The following is a 21,048-nucleotide window of genomic DNA, read 5'->3' on the forward strand; positions in this document are numbered from 1 at the left end:
CGGGCCTCTCACTGTTGTGGCCTCTCCCGTTGTGGAGCACAGGCTCCGGACACGCAGGCTCAGTGGCCATGGCTCACGGGCCCAGACACTCCGCGGCATGTGGGATCTTCCCGGACCGGGGCACGAGCCTGTGTCCCCTGCATCAGCAGGCAGACTTGACTTTCAACCACTGCACCACCAGGGAAGCCCAAATGTTTTATTTTCAATCTATTATTTATTTATTTTTTCATTACAGTAACAAAATTCCTTCAAAGACAGTCTTACTTGGATTCAACATGTTTAATCATGATTATCAATATTACTTGTTATTGATATTGACATTTTAAATTTACTTTGCAGTTTTTGATAGCTTAGCACTGTGTCAGAGAATCAGTATAAAATGATTTCATTAATATTTCTTGAGGCTAAATTTATAACCCAGCATGTGTTCGTTTTCAAAAATGTTTCCTTTAGTGAATGCTATATTCTGAAGGTTTGTGTCCCGGCAGAATTCACTTGCTGTAATCCTAACCCTCAAAGATGATGGTATCAGATGATGGGCATTTGGGAGGTGATTAGGTCATGATAATGGAGCCCTCATGAGTGGGATTAGTGCTTTTATAAAAAAGACCCCACAGAGATCGCTTGCCCCTTCCCCCATGTGAAGACACAGTGAGATGGCAATGGCTATGAACCAGAAAGAGGGACCTCACCAGGTCATGATCATGCTGCCACCTTGAGAAACAAATTTCTGTTGTTTATAAGCTACGCAGTGTGTTGTATTTAATTAAAGCAGGCTGAATGGTGATATGAAATGATATTGCAAAGGTTTAGAAAGTGAAACATTTAGTAATAATGTATATTTAATTACTGCTGGATGCAAAAATTAATACATGTATCTGTTAGTTCAAGCATAGTAATAATGTTCAATTTGCATAAAGTATTAATTTTGTCTGTTGATTTATCAAGAACAGAAGTATCAAATATTTCTCACTTACATCAGCTTTTTTGTTTTGTTAGTATATGACCAAATTATCTGGAACTGTCCTTAAATTTCACATTTTACTTTTTCTTATTTTGGGGGTATATCTCATAATCTGCATATGGCTAGATTTTCATTATTCGGTCTATTACTTTTTATTATCAGCTATTATTTTACTCCATTCTGGGTTACTGTAATTATAAACATATTTTGTTTTATTCTATAATTTTGTTTAAAGATTTTTGTCCTGATTTTTCCATTCTTACTGTTTTCTCTTTCTTAATTCTTCTTTTCCTATTGTATTTAGGAGTAAGTTGTTATTTAATTATATTTTTTCATAGACAAATACAATATTTAAGACATACTTTCTTGAAATATTAATAAACATACTTAATGTACATAGGTAATCCATAATTACTCCCATTCTTAAATAATACAAGAAACCTTAACCATATATATTTCAAATAATATCAGCCTTTCCCTGCTTACATATTGTTGTACAATATTTAAACTTTTTTTTTTTGCTATTTTAGTCCTGTGTTTTCACTCTTTTAAAAATTTCAAACTTAAATTCAGGGAATATCATTATTATTGACAGTTAATATTTTAATAGGTCCTATGTTTACCAGTTTACTCGCTCTCTATACATCAAGTTGAACTGCTTAATTTTCCTTATTCCTGAAGCATATAGTTTTCAGTTTCAGTTTTGTTTAAATTTATTTTGTTGATAAAGTCTATTTTTTTGTATCTGATATAGTAAATAAATTATACACTTTTTTCCACTGACCATATCATATCAGAGTATATTTTGCTTCCACTTAGTTTTTTAATTATATTATTTCACTTTCTTTTGGTGTCCATTATCGCTACTGAGAAAATAGCTGCTGTTCTCATAGTACTTTATCTCCTATTTTTAGATCTTCCTTTTGGCTTTATGTGTGGCTGTGTCATGTTAATATATTCAGGTATCGATTTTTTTTCCATTTGTTTCATTGTCCTTTCTAAATCTGAGAGCTTCCTGTATTATATTTTATAAGTTGTATGATAAAGAGTAATACATAGTATATGTATATAATGATATATACAAATATATATAGTATATATAATATTACATATACACATATACACATATATCTATTATTATATACATATACTATGTATTACTCTTTATTATATTACAGAAAATTCTCATTCACTTTGACTGAATTATCAACATTTCCCTTTTCTATTATTTCCCTCCAGAATTTATCCTTTCTACTGTTAATGTATAAATAAAGTCATATTTTAAAGTACATTTGCTTCTCATTATTAATGGCATTTGTTCTATAAAGTCACCACAAACACTGAATTTCTGAACACTGAACCACTGCTTCTATAGGAAATGCATAGTTCGGGTCCTATCAGTCTCTGGTCACAAGATTTTCATCATCTGATCAATACATAACCTAATTTCATGAGTGTTTCTGCACAGAGAAACGTTATTTAATACATATTGTTCATTAATTAACAGTAACATTGAGGACTTCCCTGGTGGCACAGTGGTTAAGAATCCGCCTGCCAATTCAGGGGAAACGGGTTCGAGGGCTGGTCCAGGAAGATCCCACATGCTGCAGAGCAACTAAGCCCATGCACCACAACTAACTGAGCCTGCGCTCTAGAGCCCGCGAGCCACAACTATTGAGCCCACGCACCACAACTACTGAAGACCACACTCCTAGAGCCCATGCTCTGCAACGAGAAGCCACCACAATGAGAAGCCCGTACACCGCAACAAAGAGTAGTCCCCGCTTGCCACAACTAGAGAAAGCACGTGCACAGCAACAAAGACCCAAAGCAGCCAAAACGAAATAAACAAATAAATAAATAAATTTATATTTAAAAATAAACCAGTAACATTGAACTCAGGGCCATACAGCATTAGGACTCATGACTGAATGAAGCCCACCGTTAGGCACACCACGACCTTCCTTCACAAGCGTTTCAACACAACAAAATTGTCCTTGAAAACACAATAGTAAATAGACCGTGAAAAAAACACTTGTTCACAGTATGAAAGCCGAACCAAAAAAGTCAGGGTGTCTCCTTTTCCAACCTGAGCTGGGAATATGTACTTCAGGTCACACATTTCTCCTCACTCTGCACAAGTCCCTGAGCGTCTGCCAAACACCATGTGTATTGTTTTTGTGGTTCTAAATAAATTCAAGAGAGTGAGTTTTAAATACAGAATCAGCAAACAATGAGAATCAACTGGAATTGATTTTTCTGCAACGAAAATAAAAAAAGAAATAACACTAGCTCCATGCAAACAAAATGACCTCACAATTATCATGTAGCCAGACAAAGACAGTGAATACTGTATATTTCCATCTCTGTAATATTCAAAATTAGGTAATACTGACTTATGGTGACAGAAAGCCACATAATGATTACCTTTGGATAGGTAATTACTAGAAGGAGTAATAAAGCATAATTATTATTTTCATAAGATCACATGGAAAACCCATTTGGACTGAGGCCCAACTTTCTAACTTCTAAAAATGTGTTAGATTCTTATCTGAAAATATCCACAATCATAATTATATTATAATATTATTTTAATATTTTAACCTTGTATAATATCTTTTACATTCTGCTTTTTTATAGGCATCATAGACAGTTTGAAAAATAATATAATTGATGTGATTCTTTTACCATTGCATGAATGTTTCATTATTGATATTTCCTATTAATTTTAAACTTTACTTCATTGTCTGAAGATGGAAGTTAGATGAATAATAAATGATGTTAACTTTTCTCACTTTTGAATATCTAGTAGGTAGTACATTCTCAGTCAGTGTAGGTTTCTAGTTTGAACACTGAATTTAAAAACCAGCCTGATTATTCATTCCTAAAAGAACATCTAGTAGCTAACACATGCTAACTAAAGAGTCTTGATAATCCCTGACTGAATGCCTATAATTTGCTGGCCTATGTTGCAGCTGCAATCAAAGTAAAATCAACCTGGTCAAAAATCAAGCAGTCTCAAACACAGACACATAGGAAGCAAAACAGACAGAAAAAAATATGTTCTCACAGAAGATACTGGACTATTAGATTGGGTGCACAGGGAACTGTGTAACCCTGGAGGCCTTAGAATTTTCTAGTAGACAGTTATTCATCCTTCTACTCATGACTCTTCTGTTCATTCTCATATTAGAAACTGAACCACTGGACTAATTATCCATTATAAATTTGTAACCCTGGAGATATCAGAGCTTTCTAATAGAAACACTTTTGATTCTTTTATTTGTAATACCAAACACATCTCATAAAAGGCAATTAATGAATGTATACAGAATGGATAGATGATGGGTGGATGAATTCATGTGAAGCTGTTAAGAACTCTTAGAATGAGAGGCCCTGATTTTGAACTTCTTAACACTTCTTTTGGTTCTAGTCAGGAATCAACATTAGAGGGACTCACAGCTACTTCAAATTCAAACCAATATTGATGCAAAAGAAAAAAAAAATCTCTGTAAATATAAGAAATGTTTAGGTTCCTGTGTCTGTCAGAATTTTGATAGTAAATAGCACTTCTATAGTCCAGACTCTGCTACAAATGCTTTGTATGCATAAATTGGTATAATCCTTAATATAACTTTATGAGATATGTACAGTTATTATTCCCATTTGACAGATTATACATACCTCACAAAACTATTTTAAGTTTGTTTCCTTTGAGCTGAGAAGCCATAGATCCTAACAGTCAAAGGCTGAGATACTGGAGCCAGACTGCCCGGGCATAAATCCTGCACTGCCCCTTGATTATTGTAAGACTGAGCTCTAGTAGACTGTCCAAGATGGACAGTCTTAGAAAGAGCAGGGCATAAAATAGGTGATGGCTCAAACCAGAATAGTTTTTCATAACCATGACCATGGCAACATGGAAAAATGACATGGCAAGGCGTGTTATATGTGTTTTTCTCTGTCATTGACCTATGCACATATTACTTGTTTTACTACTATAGCAAAACCTACTAAGCTACTATTATCCAGTAAATGTACTATTGTCTCAGCCTTTGTTAAGAATCACATGAGAAAGATATACTACTGTTAGTGTGATGGTAACTAGGAATACCTTAATTGGCCTTGGACTGGGACTCGTTTTGCTCTAGGCAGAATAAGCAATTGTGAGGATGCTTTTTGTGTAACTGGTCATGTGGGGATTATGAGGTATTCATGGAATCTAATTGTTGAAAACAAAAGCTATTTCAATTACTTCTTTAATTTTTAGGCTCAAGGAGCGGAATGAGGGGACAGTTTGTAGAAAATGTGTATACTTTCTAGTTATCCAAGTAATGAAACAAGTTATCAATGGCAATCAAATGGCAATGCACGAGTTACCTGGTTAAGTCTATTACATTAAATTAGTCTTCAAAACCACTTTCAAAAGGAGGAGTCATTCATACCTGAATAACTTTTTGAGACTGCACATCAACAAGAAGGACTCTGTCCAAAGTTGGCTGTGCCACATAAATGAACTTGTCCTTGACATTGACAGCTGTGGCCCACACACACCTCTGGACTTCATCACCTTCAGCTCTGGGACAGACTTCACCCTGTAATTCAGAAAATAAAAATCAAATGAATATCTTAAATGATAACATGGATATAGCCATATTATGAGTAACATTAATGTTTCATGCTCTACTATTTTTAGCATCAAAAGTTTTATATATATATATGCTCAATATATATTCATGTTACATATTTATATATTTAGATTTATGTCAAATATATAAATATATAAAGAGTTAAATCAAATAGAACAGTATATAGTGCATATTTAAATTCATTAAATTTGTATAGGAATCAATGTGAAATAACCCTTAAAATATATTTTATTAAGCCTTTGAATGCTTGTTTATAGTAACATATAGTCTTTTCATTTGTCACTACATATTCTTAGCTCAGTAACTGCAGAAGTACATAATAAGTCGAATGTTTCCTCCCAAATCCCCCCCAGTCTCAAACTTCTTTACCAGACATTATATGCCACACTAAAGTATATTCAGAGCTTCTCAAAACCTCAAGAGCTGCCCTCATAGCATATTCATGGGCTTTTTAAAAGCTCAAATCCACTACACAAGACTGAAGGAGTCTTCTACTTTGTGGAGAACCAGAAACTTAGAAAAATGATAATAAGGCAGTTACTCGAAATGGTTATTTTATTTTCAACTTGGTATCAAGGTCAAATTTTATAAAGTCCTTTAAGCTGCCTAAGCCCTTTTTATTCTGCTCCTTTACCCTAGAACTACCTTCTGGTTAATATTGTGTAGTTTGTGCTATATGGTTATAAAGGAGGCAAAAATTATCTTCTATTTCTTCCTTCCAACATTCAGTAAGTGAATGTTGAAGGGATACGTAAGGCTTTCTGATTTGTATGGGCAGACGCATGGCGATTAGAAGAAATGTCATTTAGCTTGTTATTTTTGTTTCAGGTTTTTCTTTTATTCACTGGTCTGTTGGTTTTGTGATTCTCACAATTTATTTGTAGTTAGAAAAACCACTGAAAAGAGAGATTTCTTGAACTATACATGAAATATATGTATAATGATAAACACTTACTTATATAATGATAATGATAAACACTGATTCCAAATGTCACTTGTTTTATGGTTTATGCCTGAGCACTGATTACCATGTCTAATTCATTGATTTGTATACTCCAGTTAGTAACTCATGAGCTCAATTAGCATACTCTCTTTAATCTCTAATTCAAACCAAAACATTTATTTTTCAGCAGATATACCATCCACCATATATATCTAATAATCATAAAACAAAATCAACAAAATTTTCATGGTCAACACCACCTAAGTATTTCTTTCAATGAAAAGATAATACTGACAGCACATAAACCACATTTGTCTTTTAGTAACTAAAATGACTACCACAATAACTCTTCTGAGGCAGTACAACCACAGTAGGTGTTTTTTCTTGCTTGTATAAAACTTGGAAAATAATGCAAAACCCAGAACACTTTGGAATGAGAAGCTTAGTACGTAGTTTGCTGGGGTTTTTTTTTTCCCCAAACTTCAAATCTAATTCCAGAGGACCTGGAGAATCCACTCATTTTTAAGATCCAGTCCAGAAGTTCCCAGGTTCACTAAAATATCAGGGACATATAACACCAGGGAATTGTAGTGTTCTCTGAACAGTACAAGTGTGACAGGCTTCCAGGACATAAGCAAAAAAACTCAAAACTAAACATCACGTGTATATTTCTGGTAGTTCTGGGGCATTTGAATGAACTGCATTTCATAGAATGCACCACAATAATACTAAGATGACCACCAGTGGTGTCCATGGCGCTTATCAGCAGGCAACACAAACCTGATGGCAGAAATGTGTCCTCAGCACATGCCCAGAACACCGTACAGGATTGTACCTTCATTCATCAATTCACTGAAACATTATTTTCTACACCATTTTTCTTCAGAAGTATTGGGTTGGTCAAAAGGTTCGTTCAGTTTTTTCCTCAAGATGTGGCGAACTTGTGTGGAGCCATTTTAATATTGAAGATGGAAGAAAAAAGCAACATTCTTGGTATATCATGCTTTATTATTTCAAGAAAGGTAAAAATGCAACCAAAATGCAAAAAAAAAAGATTTGTGCAGTGTGTGGAGAAGGTGCTGTGACTGATCGAACGTGTCAAAAGTGGTTTGTGAAGTTTCATGCTGGAGATTTCTTGCTGGACGACGCTCCACAGGTAGGTAGACCAGTTGAAGTTGACAGCGATCAAATTGAGACAACTGAGAACAATCAACGTTATACCACTTGGGAGATAGCCGACATACTCAAGATATCCAAATCAAGTGTTAAAAATCATTTGCACCAACTTGGTTATGTGAATCGCTTTGATATTTGGTTTCCACGTAAGTTAAGCAAAAAAAAACCTTCTTGATTGTATTTCCTCATGTGATTCTCTGCTGAAACGTAATGAAAACGTTCTGTTTTTAAAACAATTTTGACTGGCAATGAAAAGTGGATACTGTACAATAATGTGGAACAGAAGAGATCTTGGGGCAAGTGAAATGAACCACCACCAACCACACCAAAGGCTGCTCTTCATCCAAAGAAGGTGATGTTGTGTATATGGTGGTATTGGAAGGAAGTCCTCTATTATGAGCTCCTTCTGAAAAACCAAACCATTAATTGCAACAAGTACTGCTCCCAATTAGACCAACTGAAAGCAGCACTCGATGAAAAGCATCCAGAATTAGTCAGCAGAAAACACATAATCTTCCATCAGGTTAACACAAGACCTGATGTTTCTTTGATGACCAGGCAAAAACTGTTACAGGTTGGCTGGGAAGTTCTGTTTCATCTGCCGTGTTAACCAGGCATTGCACCTTTGGATTTCCATTGATTTCATTTTTACAAAATTCTCTTAATGGAAAAGATTTCAATTCCCTGGAAGACTGTAGAAGGCACCTACAACAGTTCTCTGCTCAAAAAGATAAAAATTTTGGGGAAGATGGAATTATGAAGTTGCCTGAAAAATGGCAGAAGGTAGTGGAACAAAAGGGTGAATATGCTGTTCAATAAAGTTCTTGGTGAAAATGAAAAATGTTGTCTTTTATTTTCACTTAAAAACCAAAGGCACTTTTCGGCCAACCCAATATCTTGAACATCTGACAAGAACCGATTTCATGAGACTCAAGCACTACCTAACATAAGTACTTGAGAGGCATGAAAAGGTGGGAAAAAGTGGGACCTAAGGTTGACGAAAGGATCTGAATATAGGAAAATTGTTTACAAATTCTTTGCCATTTTGTAAAAGCTCCCAGCAAAACCTGTCAAAATAACAGAAAGCGTGAGTAACCTGACACTAAACTGTCAGTCAAAAAACATCTGAACCAGGAGAAATTTCCACCCCTTTGTTTGCTACAAAACTAGTCAACAGTAAAATAAACTGCTCTGCTGGGAATTATTTCCTATTTGTATGCTGTCCCTATAAGATGCCCCTGACCAGACTCACAATCATTTTTACAAAGCCATTAAAAGTTTCCTGACAGTCACCCTGAATTTTCTTTGCTTGGCTTCAGGCCATTATTGCTGATTATGGTCTATTAGGTCCCATTTTGCAATAGCACTCCTCTTTTTTCAGATTACATAGATTAGTATTTATTTCTGTGGATAGGAATAGTAGGGGAATATTTTTCACATGCATTAGGCAGTCAGTGGGATAAAAGGAAACTAAAATATACAAGAGATGCAAAAGAAGATTAAGATAATACGTACTGATGAGGAAAATTGTCAGAAATTATATCAGAGTATCAACTCAATCATTTTTATAGAAATGTATACTGCCTTTGAGAGTTAAAGGATTAATAAGATTTTAGAGCTAATGAAGATGAGTCAATAATAAAAAGACAATTCTAGCTCATAATTAGAATTTATCTATTTCCCTTTGGGTTACTTCCATATTTCATCATGCAGTTCCTATTTATGTATTATCTTCTTCCAAAATTTTAAAGGGATATAAGATGTATCACTAGTGATGATGGAAATTTTGATTTAGCAATTAAAATAGTGTTGATGCTTCCTGATTTGCTAAACAGAAGTTATAGCTTGAGTAGATGGAAATATATACTCATCTTCTATAGGACTTGGTCATTTTAATATATTGTGTTGATGACCTATTAAAAACACTTTTCCCTTAAATCTCCAATTTCCCATCTTTCTTTCCTCCCTTTCTTCATAGTCTACCTCTGTGTCTTTCATGGCGAGGATGAATGAATTTGTCACAAGCACATCTGTTTACCTTGCAAACAACAAGTTTCTGTCCTTATTCCTTCCTTGCATCCTTCTCTCTGATCATGGTTTGTCCACTATCTTTTGCCTGAAGACAGAATCTGCCTACATTTAAATTATAACTTTAGTTATGTCTCCAGGTGTGTTGGAACATGCACATGCCCTTGTAATTTAAGTAAACATTATTTGGATTCACCTGCTTTCCCTTTCAATAATCCATCTAATTCCCTTTAGACTTTGAACAAGCTGTCAAGAACCTTAATTCCGTTTCTTGACCTTTCATTCTAAATTGCTCATACTTCAAACTTGCTTTCCAGATCCTGTCTCTTCCAAAAGAGAGTTCTTGAAGAGTCACAAAGAGCTTCAGAATTTGCGATCACTGCTCTTTGGTTATTGCTGGGGAGCATTTCTTGAACTCTTACTATGTGAAAGATATCATGCAAAGCTCTGTTTGGAAATAAAAACATGAATTTGTGTGAATGCCTGCTCTCAAGTTGCTTATAATTTCTGCCATATTTAGCTGTTTCAGACTCTTGATTCTTCCTGGAATGTTTTTTCATTCTTGTAAGGCGAGGAGCAGCAAACCATGACCCCAGGCCAAATTCAGCGCACTGCCTATTTTGGTAAATGGCCTAGGAACTAAGAACACTTTTTCATATTTTTTAACAGTTGAAAAAAAATCGAAAGAAGAGTACTATGTTGTGATGTGTAAACATTATCTGGTATTCAGATTTCCATAAATAAAGGTTTATTGGAACACATCTACACCCATTCATTTAAATATTGTCTATCTCAATATCAAAAAAGCAAACAACTCAATTAAAAAATGGGCAAAGGACCTGAATAGGCATTTTGAAAACATACAGATGGCCAACAGACACATGCAAAGATGCTCAACATCACTAATCATCTGGGAAGTGCAAATTAAAACTACAATGAGCCATCAAATCACACCTGCCAGAATGGCTATCTTCAAAAAGACAGCAAAAACAACTATTGGCTAGTATGTGGGAAAAAAGAGAACCCTCACGTGCCGCTGGTGGAACTGTAAGTTGATGCAGCCACTATGGAAAACCTTATGAAGCTTCCTCAGAAAATTAAAAATAGAACTACCATACAATCTAGGAATTCCACTTCTGGGTATTTTTCTGAAGGAAACAAAAATTATGTTAATTTGAAAAGATATACACACCCCTAGGTTCACTGCAGCACTAAGTGCAGAAATAAGTATACAACAAATTAGGTGACCTAAGCTGTACACACCCAATTTGGGTACCACATTGTGGGTTCACCCAAGGATAGTATACAGATGCTCCTAGACACAGAGTGAACTATTGTAAAATGAATGTTGCATTAAAGGTGGAGAGAGAGAGGGTTTGATGTTTGATAAATATGTAAACACATCATTAAATTTGAAAACTCCTAGATGTACTGTCGACCTGGTTCTCTCACTGATTGGGATCAGGTCATTAACTACTGAAAATAAATTGGTTTCAGTAGCTCTGATTGTTTAACTTTACTGCTTTTCTACCTATCAGGTTCCTAAGACTGGCAGGGGAGTCCGCTTTCTTGGAAGTAATTGAGAATTGGGAGGAAAGAGAACCTTTGCAAAAAGGAGAAAATAATAAATAAACCTTACTCAAAATGTATAACTGTATTCTTTGTTGTTCTCCAACAAATGGCCTGTTCTCCAGCTAGAGTGTTCTCATCAAAATCTTATTAAAAAACCAATGATTTTCCACAGCAACTAAAGAACGCATCACGCATTTTATTAATCAAATTCTTTTTAATCTACATTCGGTAGCCGTATTTCCAACACCTATATGGCTCATCCTAATTACTGTGGGTCTTACTAATTTTCTTCTCGTCTGAATTTTTGTAGCATTTATATTTGGTGCCACATAATTTGGCCTTTAATCAGGTACTATCATCCCTGCCTAAAATGTTAGCCTTTGCTATTCCTGTATTTCTACATTTTACAGACATACTGGGGAAGGTACAAGTTTAAATGTCACTTATCATAGAAAAAAAAAGGAGAGGGGATCAAAAAGTGTATATTTCTCAAACATGTTGTTAAACACTATTCCATGTCATCCAGAATCATTGAGAAACCGAATTCTAGAACATCTTCAAAATATAGTCTGTGGATAGCTGCCTGTTGGCATATCGTTCCTTACCAAGCTGAGAATAGTATATAAATGGAAAATAACCATTTAGAATCTTTTCTAACAATTTGCCATTGACGTAATATCCGTAAGCATGATCAGCGGACCCATCTCCTTTAACAGGGTTTAGACAAGCTTGGGTGTGTCAGGTGTGCCTGGAGCGTTCTTTTCCACAAATGTTTTAAGAAGCTCTGATTTTGAGCTTTCTTTTCTTTTCTAGCTCTCTCTTTCTCTTTTAAATAGCTTTAAAATACATATATATCCAAAACTGTTGCAGTCTGAGTCTACTGAGATAAACAGAAAAGTGAATGAAACACTTGGCAAAATAGTGTTCACTTTAATAAATGCAATGTTCAGTTTATCATGAATCAAAGAAATGAAACGAGGGTTCTTTGTACTGAACTGGAATGTTTAGATTACGATTTCCAGGATTTTTTTTCATAATCATGAAGAAATATATATATATATATATATATATATATATATATATAAGGTTGAGCTATTTGTGAATATACTAGATATAATGTATTCTTTTAATCTTGCTTTGCAATATAAAAAAACCCTAGATCTTACAACAGCATGTTAAACAATTTAATATCCATGGTTATCTCCCTTACTGGACCACTTTGTTTTTAAAGGCAATGAGGTTAAATTACTTTCGTCAATTTTTAGTCGAGATCACTGCTTATAACCCAAGTGATACAACTGCTCATTTCTACAGTTAGATATATTCAATTTATCTAATTCTAGTTCCCATTTCATTTATGAAAATGTCATAAACAATCTAGTTCATATTAGTCAAAGCATAGGTATTCATGGCAATTTAGGGGCTGATTTGCCTTAATTTGGCCTATATAAGAAAACTGTCAGATAGTATGATTTTGATTCTAGGATATCAATGGTACAAAGACCACAGTGAAGAAATTTTCTTCCTTTCTTTTAACATAAGGAGAATGAATTTATGTCCTCCAGTGTTATAACAAAAATGGAGCAGATAACACTATACAATCATAAACAGAGGACTGATTTCTCTTTAGCAGCAAAGTATTAGAAAGATTAAAAACACAGGCTTTGAGGTCAACCAGAATTAGATGTAATCCAGTTTTACACTCATATTAGCCATGTAAATACTCCTTTTAAGCTTTGTTTATGTTACTGGTATAATATCACCAATCACATAGGATTATTATGCTTGTTAAATGAAATCATGTTTGAAAAGGTCAAATGATCAATAAATGTTACCTGTTATTTTCCTATAGAAAATTCACTATGGGATATATTTCATGAAAACTATAATAGTCTACACATTTTTCATCAAGTATTTTTTTTTTCAATTTCCCAAAATGTTTTGGAGGGAAGTTCACTGTATATATTTAAGAATTTCAAAGAGTCACTTTAAATACAGAATGATGGTTGCATATGTGGTCAGGAGAACTTATTTTTCCCTTTATCACTTGGCAGTTCTATGATATTGAGCTAATTATTTGTCTTTTCTCATTTCCTTATCTAGAAATTGAGAGGATTAAATTAGAACTTGTCCATGGTTTCAATAAAAGAAAAAAACGAAAACAAAAAGCAAAGCTATCTGAATTACTTCTACTCTGCTTAAACAGAAAATATATTACCAGTTTATAGAAATATTATATTAAGCCCACCCATATTGTTACAAATGGCAGAATTTCATTCTTTTTATGACTAATATTCCATCATAAAAAATATATATAAATATGCCACATCTTCTTTATCCATTCATCTGTTGATGGGCAATTGGGTTGCTTCCATATCTTAACTATTGTAAATAATGCTACAATGAGCATAGCATTTTCCAATTAGTATTTTCATGTTCTTTGGATAAATATCCAGAAGTGGAATTGCTGGATCATACGGTAGTTCCATTTTTAATTTTTTGAGGAGCTTCTATACCGATTTCCACAGTGGCTGCAGCAATTTACATTCCCACCAACAGTGTAGGAAGGTTCCCTTTTCTCCATATTCTCACCGGCATTTGTTATTTGTAGACATTTTAACGATGGCCATCTTGAGAGGTGTGAGGTGAATAACCAATTTAAAAGTAAGTAAATTTGTGGAGTGTTAAATTTCAAATGTCTGCAAAACATGAGAGAGGAAAGAACTCTAGATCTTTCGTCAGTGCAGGACTGAATGATTTGTGTGTCGATTCTCCTGGTTCTTGTAAATGAGCCAGAATCCTGGCCGGGGGTTGGTCCAGTTGTCAGTGGGCACTAAGAATCCAGGGGCAGGGACTTAATGACTTTTGGAAAAGGCATAAACTTGAATAATGGTGAGACAAGTTAAATATCAAGACCATAGGTTTCACATGAGGTCCAAGAACAAGTAAATAGAGTTTGGCAAAATGTCCTTTGAATTGAAAGCTAACATTAAGCACTAAAGAAATTAGACAAATATGGGGAATATCAGGAAATGTAAATTATATGGACCCACAAGGTTCAGGAAGGATCAACTCAATTAATGGCAGTTTAGATAGTTGGAATTAAAGAATCAGTTGTGTTTAATTTCATTTCCCAACGTGTTGAAGATTTGATTTGTACAGGAGCAATGGTGCTCTTTCCTAACTTTATTTAACAAAGCACAATTAGTAAGTTGGTTAGATAGGGTGAAAATTTATTATTAAAAAATTCTTTTCTTACCAGATAACACATGAAGTTAAATGACCACACAAGAAGAAAAAAAAAAAAAAAAAAAAAGAATGGACTTTAGTATGTAAACCTCTCCTTAAAATGTTGAAAAGCTCATCAAAATTATGACATCACTATGAACACTGATGGATATCATGGAAAGATAGAGGTTACTTCTTTCAAATATGTTCTGTACTCTAGTTTCCTTAAGTAACAATAGAGAATATTTGCTTAAATGGTCCTTTCCAGCTATTGATTAATAGTCAAAATTAAGAGGACTACTTTAAGAAGACTGTTTGGATTAATTTACCTTGACACTTCTTCATTTGGAGCATCAAGGTAAACTAATCCAAATAGATTCATTTAAAATGAGTCATGTACCACAGTGTTCATTGCAGCCCTATTTACAATAGCCAGGACATGGACGCAACCTAAGTGTCCATCAACAGATGAATGGATAAAGAAGATGTGGCACATATATACAATGGAATATTATTCAGCCATAAAAAGAAACGAAACTGAGTTATTTGTAGTGAGGTGGATGGACCTAGAGTCAGTCATACAGAGGGAAGTAAGTCAGAAAGAGAAAAACAAATTCCGTATGCTAACACATATATATGGAATCTAAAAAAGAAAATGGTTATGAAGAACCTAGGGGCAGGACAGGAATAAAGACACAGACCTACTAGAGAATGGACTTGAGGACCCAGGGAGTGGGGAAGGGTAAGCTGGGGTGAAGTGAGAGAGGGGCATGGACTTATAAACACTACCAAATGTACAATAGATAGCTAGTGGGAAGCAGCCACATAGCACAAGGAGATGAGCTTGGTGTTTTGCGGCCACCTAGAGGGGTGGGAGGGAGACGCAAGAGGGAGGCGATATGGGGATATATGTATATGTAGAGCTGATTCACTGAGTTATAAAGCAGAAACTAACACACCATTGTAAAGCAATTCTACTCCAATAAAGATGTTAAAAAAATAATAAAATAAAATAAATACTGCAAAAAAAAAAATAAAAAAATAAATAAAATGTATTTTAAAAGCAAGCAATTTTGTTTTGATAGATTTCACTTCTCTATGTTCTGATCATATTACTAAATAAAATGCAGATTTTGAAATAAATAATACCTATGAGACAGATTATCAGGCAGGCAAAGAAATTACTTCTACAAGATAGGACTGAAGTAAAAACTTGAAGTTTAGTTTGGGGGGACCATAAACCACATTAACAAACTGTCATTAAACCTTTAAAGGACTTTCATGTAGATTCTATTCCTTGATTCTTTGAAATTCTTATATTAAAATAGAGTAAATGAAATGATTTCTTATTGGTATATATCTGTAGGACACAAAGGAAACGAAGATAAACTTTTAAGGAAAAGGGTCAAACAATTTGAATGACATGGAATATCAGAAACTGTAAGTTCCCCCTTTCTTTCTTTAAATGCATGAGTTTTGTTAATACACCTTTTACAGATTTCTCTTTTTGGGGACATTAGTTGAGGACCAAGAGAGGTTTTATTAATTGCCTTTCTAAGAATGCATTATGTAATCTCTTGCTCTGAATGGCTTATTCTGTCTTGTAACTGTTTTAAAAATGTTGACGTACAAGCATGAATTGAGGGAATTTTATGATTGTTGCATTCTCTGTATTTGTTCAATAGAGTGTAACATCACTTAGGAATTGAACTTTTTTCTATGCAACATAATCTCACAATGCAGATGGCAGTGTCATTTTGATGCAGTTCTTCATCTCCCCATACTGTCCGGCAGAGGGCGCCTTATGTGGAAGGCAGGCTTAGTCGTTTTTTCAAGATTATTATGGACTGAAAAACATTCTGAAATGTGGTAGATTTATCTTCAAAAATTATAAGGCTCCAGAGAGGATAATTATACGCATGTGTACTTTTAAACTGTATTGTAATTCACACATTAATCTGTTCCACATAGGAACGCTGACACAGAATCACTACACTTTTTCAGGTCAACATTCTTTAAAAATTATTTTAGCTTGCTTTACGTCATTAACTAGTTAATTATTATTATTGAAAATGACCTTATATTCTCTTTCTTAAAGGTATGAAGTGAGCGGATTCTGGCCAAATAATTTATACACATAGGTATTTTGCTGTGTTTCTATCAATTAATATAAAAACCATAAAATACACCCATTTTAAAATCATATCTTGTAAACCTTTAGAAATAAATGTTACATAAAAATAATTTACTCCTGTGCCTATCTTCTTTATAGGTAAGAAGACAGACCAAATTTATATTTTCTTTGTCCTTTTTCTTTAAAACTGTATCTTTATTTATTATATTGCCTGCAGAATTACATTTTCTCTTGTCTCTTTTCACTGACAAATCTGATAGGGGTTCTGCCACACTATCCAGCTCAGGAATATTCTTGAGTAATAAAGTGAAGACAATATTGAATAAGAATTCACCAAAACTGCCTCTGTGATTTAGTTCAATGCAAATCCTTTATGTATGCAGATTATATAATCTGATATGCTATTTTTCTTTTGCATCTTTAAGCTTTCTAAATAATTTCAAAAGTAAACTATCAGACATAAGATGATATTTTGCAAAATTATATTCACAAATAACTATGCTGAAAGTTATATATTAAAGAGTGACTTTTTAAACGAAATGATACTAGTATGTGGATTTTTAAATATGAGAAAAAAAGAGTTTTAATGGGAAAAACTTAGCAGCTTAAATAGTAATGGGATGAACAATAATTTTGAGGTTTAAGTTTTGTTTTCCTTGGGATTTTTATTATATAGTTGTATTTTACATATAGATTTAAGAAATTTAGAAAACATATAACATCATTATATGATAAAGTATATGGAGAAATGCAAAACTGTCATTGTAAACGTTTAGCAATATTTTCAAAAAAATTTAGTGATTCAAACATTTAATAAAATAAAATAAAGCCATTAATTTACTGTATTGTTTTCCTTCCTGCACAGCCTCTCACATTATTCAAACTGAGATTAATGACCTATCTAAATACGAAAAAGATATTAAAGAAATGACAAGCCTTCAGTATGAAATTACAATTTTGACAACTATTGTTGAAATATAAAATATAAGCAATGAGAAATCAAGCAAGAGATCAGTTAAATAGAAATTTTAAGAAAGAAAAGGAAAAGAAAAATAAGGACTAAGGTTTAAATAAATCATTAAAATCATCAATCTAATCCTCAATATGATAACTACAATTAATCTTGTTACAGTAACTTTTCAACATATTTAGAGAGAAGAAAATTTGGAAATTATCATCCTTCAGAGAGGAACATCACTAGAAAATACCTAATATTGATAATTCAAGAAATACCATTCCTTAGCATATTGCTTAAAGTGATTAAATGTAATTGGTTGCATGAAGTCACACTGGGGATAGTAAGGTACAGAGTAAGAAACTACTGCTTCTGTATTATTTTATTTTTACCATATGCCAATCTATTACCTTGAAGAAGTCAACAGGTACTTTTTTTGTGGATAAAACTCAATCTTAGACCAGAAACTGTAGTTTAAGGAGCCACAAAAGCTAGATTTATGTGATTTTTGAAAGTCTCAAGTAAAATGGTGTTAGGTTTAAAGATATTTGTATGAATAATTTTTATGTTAAACTCTTCAATTTTACCCTTAAGAAGTTTCTATTGAAATTCCAAATTACTGTAAGTACATTTCTTTCTCAAGTACAGAAAATGTGCTCCTAGGTGTGTGTAGTGAATCCTTATATTTCACATAAAAAATGTGATGGCAAGAGACTGTTTGAGACACATACATAATTCTGGTCACATTTACCGAATAACTTGGCTGGCTCTTATTAATAATCTCTTAAAAACCTAATATGCCTTCTTAGATAAGATTACTTGATCCAATTAATATGCTATACAACTCCATTAAGATGCTGTTGCATGATTTACATGTTCCCCGCGGCTCTCCCCCTCATGTTAGCCTTGCCTACTTCAAGCGTAACAGAAGCACAATGTGAGAATTTCATAAGAGTGTGATTTTTAATGAAAGATTACAAGGCCCCTTTAAATCCAGGGCTTCAAAGACCAATTTCATAAATTTATTTCTTTTAAAATCAACAGCATAATCTTCTAAGGAATAGTTAGAGGTAGTTTGCATTACTCTCTCTAGGCAGCTCTTTGCAGGATATCATTGTAAGTGCAAAGGAAGCTCTTTGCAGGATATCATTGTAATGAAAGCTTAAATTTTTATCATTCTAGAACTCTTTGTAAGTTAAGCCATGTTTGAATAGAGACCCACTGAGAAAAGAATAAGTGGGGAAAAATTTCGATTACCTTTCTGAAATATACAGTGGTACTGAATTCAAAAGGTTGCTTGATGGCTTCATGGAGAAATGAATTGCCTGCATCATATAAAGCGGCTGGAGTTTTAACAATTATTCTTCTGGACAGAGCTTGGAGAAGTAGTAACTGGATTAGACACAGAAGGAGATGCTGAAAAGGGGGTTTGGAAGTATTACCAAGGAAATTGATAAATGCCCTGAAGGCTGCACTGCTTGAGAGGAGGGGAACGCCAGCAGAGAGAGAAGTGTGGACGCAGCAGAGAGAGCTGTTTCCCCATTTCTAATCTCAGTTTCAAGTTCTTGATACCTGAGTATTCTGCACACTATGGACACAACCTGTTCCTATGTAAAACCTCCATTCTAATAGAGTACCAATCATATTCATTTATAAAGTCTAGGTAATTTTCTTATGTGGAGATTCCAAGCCTAGAAAATAGACATTTTAGAGGTGATTCACATCAGACTTTCTGCAGAAACTATGATCCTCTGGAGTTAGTATCATTTAAGTTGCATTAAAACCAGTAACAGAATCTTTGCATCCTAAAATATAAGACCCGTGCATGTGGGACTTCCGCGGTGCTCCAGTGGTTAAGACTCTGTGCTCTCACTGCCACGGGCCCAAGCTTGATCCCTGGCTGGGGCACTAAAATCCCACAAGCCACGCAACATTGCCCCCCAACCAAAATACACACACACACACACATCTATATACTTAAGACCCACGCATGATAAGATTTGTGTGATTTTTCTTTCAAGCTCTTCTAGTCCCCACGAAAGAATAAATAACACGATGGTATGTATGGAGAACAGCAGCTGGATCTTAATAAGCGAACAGAGAAGGAAGTGAAGTAAAAAAGCATTAAAGATTAAAAGAGTTGTGGATAAGGTTGACAAAATACTTGAAAACCAGAAGAGTGGAACAGTTGGTAATCTTGCAAAAGCCTAATAATTGAAACATTTTTCCAAACCCACTTCAGTTTGAGTTCTGAAGTTATAAGTCTGGGATAGAATCCTATTTGCTTGAAGTACACACTTAACTGTAGCTGACAAGATGAAATCATGTATACAACTAGGATAAATATTGCAAGAATCCTGTCTAGTTAGGCTGCATCATAAAAAAAGGAAAAAAGATAGATGAAAGTATAAATGAAAGCATGTTCTATGAATCTTCAACCAACTCACTACCAAAAGCTGAAACCTGATGTAATCTGACATTGCACCAAAATTGAATTTTTATTTAGAGCAAGCAAACAGCAACTTCTGAGAGATTTGATCAAAGATTCTGTATTCTAAATATTTCAGTTTTTATCTAAACTTTACTAGCCAATGAGTTGTATGGGGAATTGCAATTCTCTTAATATCAACAGCGACTTTGAAAAATATTATTTTTATGTTTAATCCTTTTTTGTGGGGAGAAAATGATTCGAAAAGACTCATTTCCACTACTCACAATCAAGTGATTTATCTTCTAAAATCCAGAAGAACTAGCTTTCTTTTTTCTATAATAGAACTCCAAACTATCTTAGACTGGGCATTTGAACAGTATATTTTGACTGTGTGATCTTGAACTAATAGACCCATGAGGTTATGTTTACCCTGAAACAATTCAGTGATCAATTATTCTATGAAACATTTTTCACAAGAAGAACACTGTTTTGTGGGAATTGTAAAGTAAGGAGAGGTGAGGAGGGAATTAGATGTATACATCTTTAAACTCAGGCAATGCATAAAAGGATGAATAGCCTAAGGCTCTAAGCAATGGAGTTTTCCTTAAATTAATTTCACAAATGTTACTCGACTACCTGCCATGTGTAAGTACATTGGGAATAAAAATGCTAATCGAAGTCTTGACTAATAGAGGTAGTAAGATGTGGTGGGTTGTTTCCTATGTCAGCTTGGCTATGACTAGGCTATGTCGCTCAGTTGTTGTTCAAGAACTAGTCTGATAGGGCCTCCCTGGTGGCGCAGTGGTTGAGAGTCCGCCTGCCAATGCAGGGGATACGGGTTCGTGCCCCGGTCCGGGAGGATCCCACATGCCGCGGAGCGGCTGGGCCCGTGAGCCATGGGCGCTGAGCTTGCGCATCCGGCAACGGGAAAGGCCACGACAGTGAGAGGCCCACATATCGCAAAAAAA

At 34.3% G+C, this 21,048-nt stretch overlaps 1 protein-coding gene across 3 annotated transcripts in view; it reads right to left on the bottom strand.

Moving 5' to 3' along the window:
- FSTL5 (follistatin like 5) overlaps positions 1–21,048 on the bottom strand; it is a 651,623-nt gene that overhangs the window by 60,432 nt on the left and 570,143 nt on the right. For all 3 annotated transcript variants that reach the window (XM_007471501.1, XM_007471503.1, XM_007471502.1), the window contains one exon: positions 5,410–5,559. In XM_007471501.1, coding sequence (XP_007471563.1) covers positions 5,410–5,559 — 150 coding nt within the window. The remainder of the gene's footprint in view (positions 1–5,409; positions 5,560–21,048) is intronic.

This window comes from Lipotes vexillifer, unplaced genomic scaffold (genome assembly GCF_000442215.2).
Source record: "Lipotes vexillifer unplaced genomic scaffold, Lipotes_vexillifer_v1.1 scaffold582, whole genome shotgun sequence".
NCBI classification, from domain to species: Eukaryota; Metazoa; Chordata; class Mammalia; order Artiodactyla; family Lipotidae; genus Lipotes; species Lipotes vexillifer.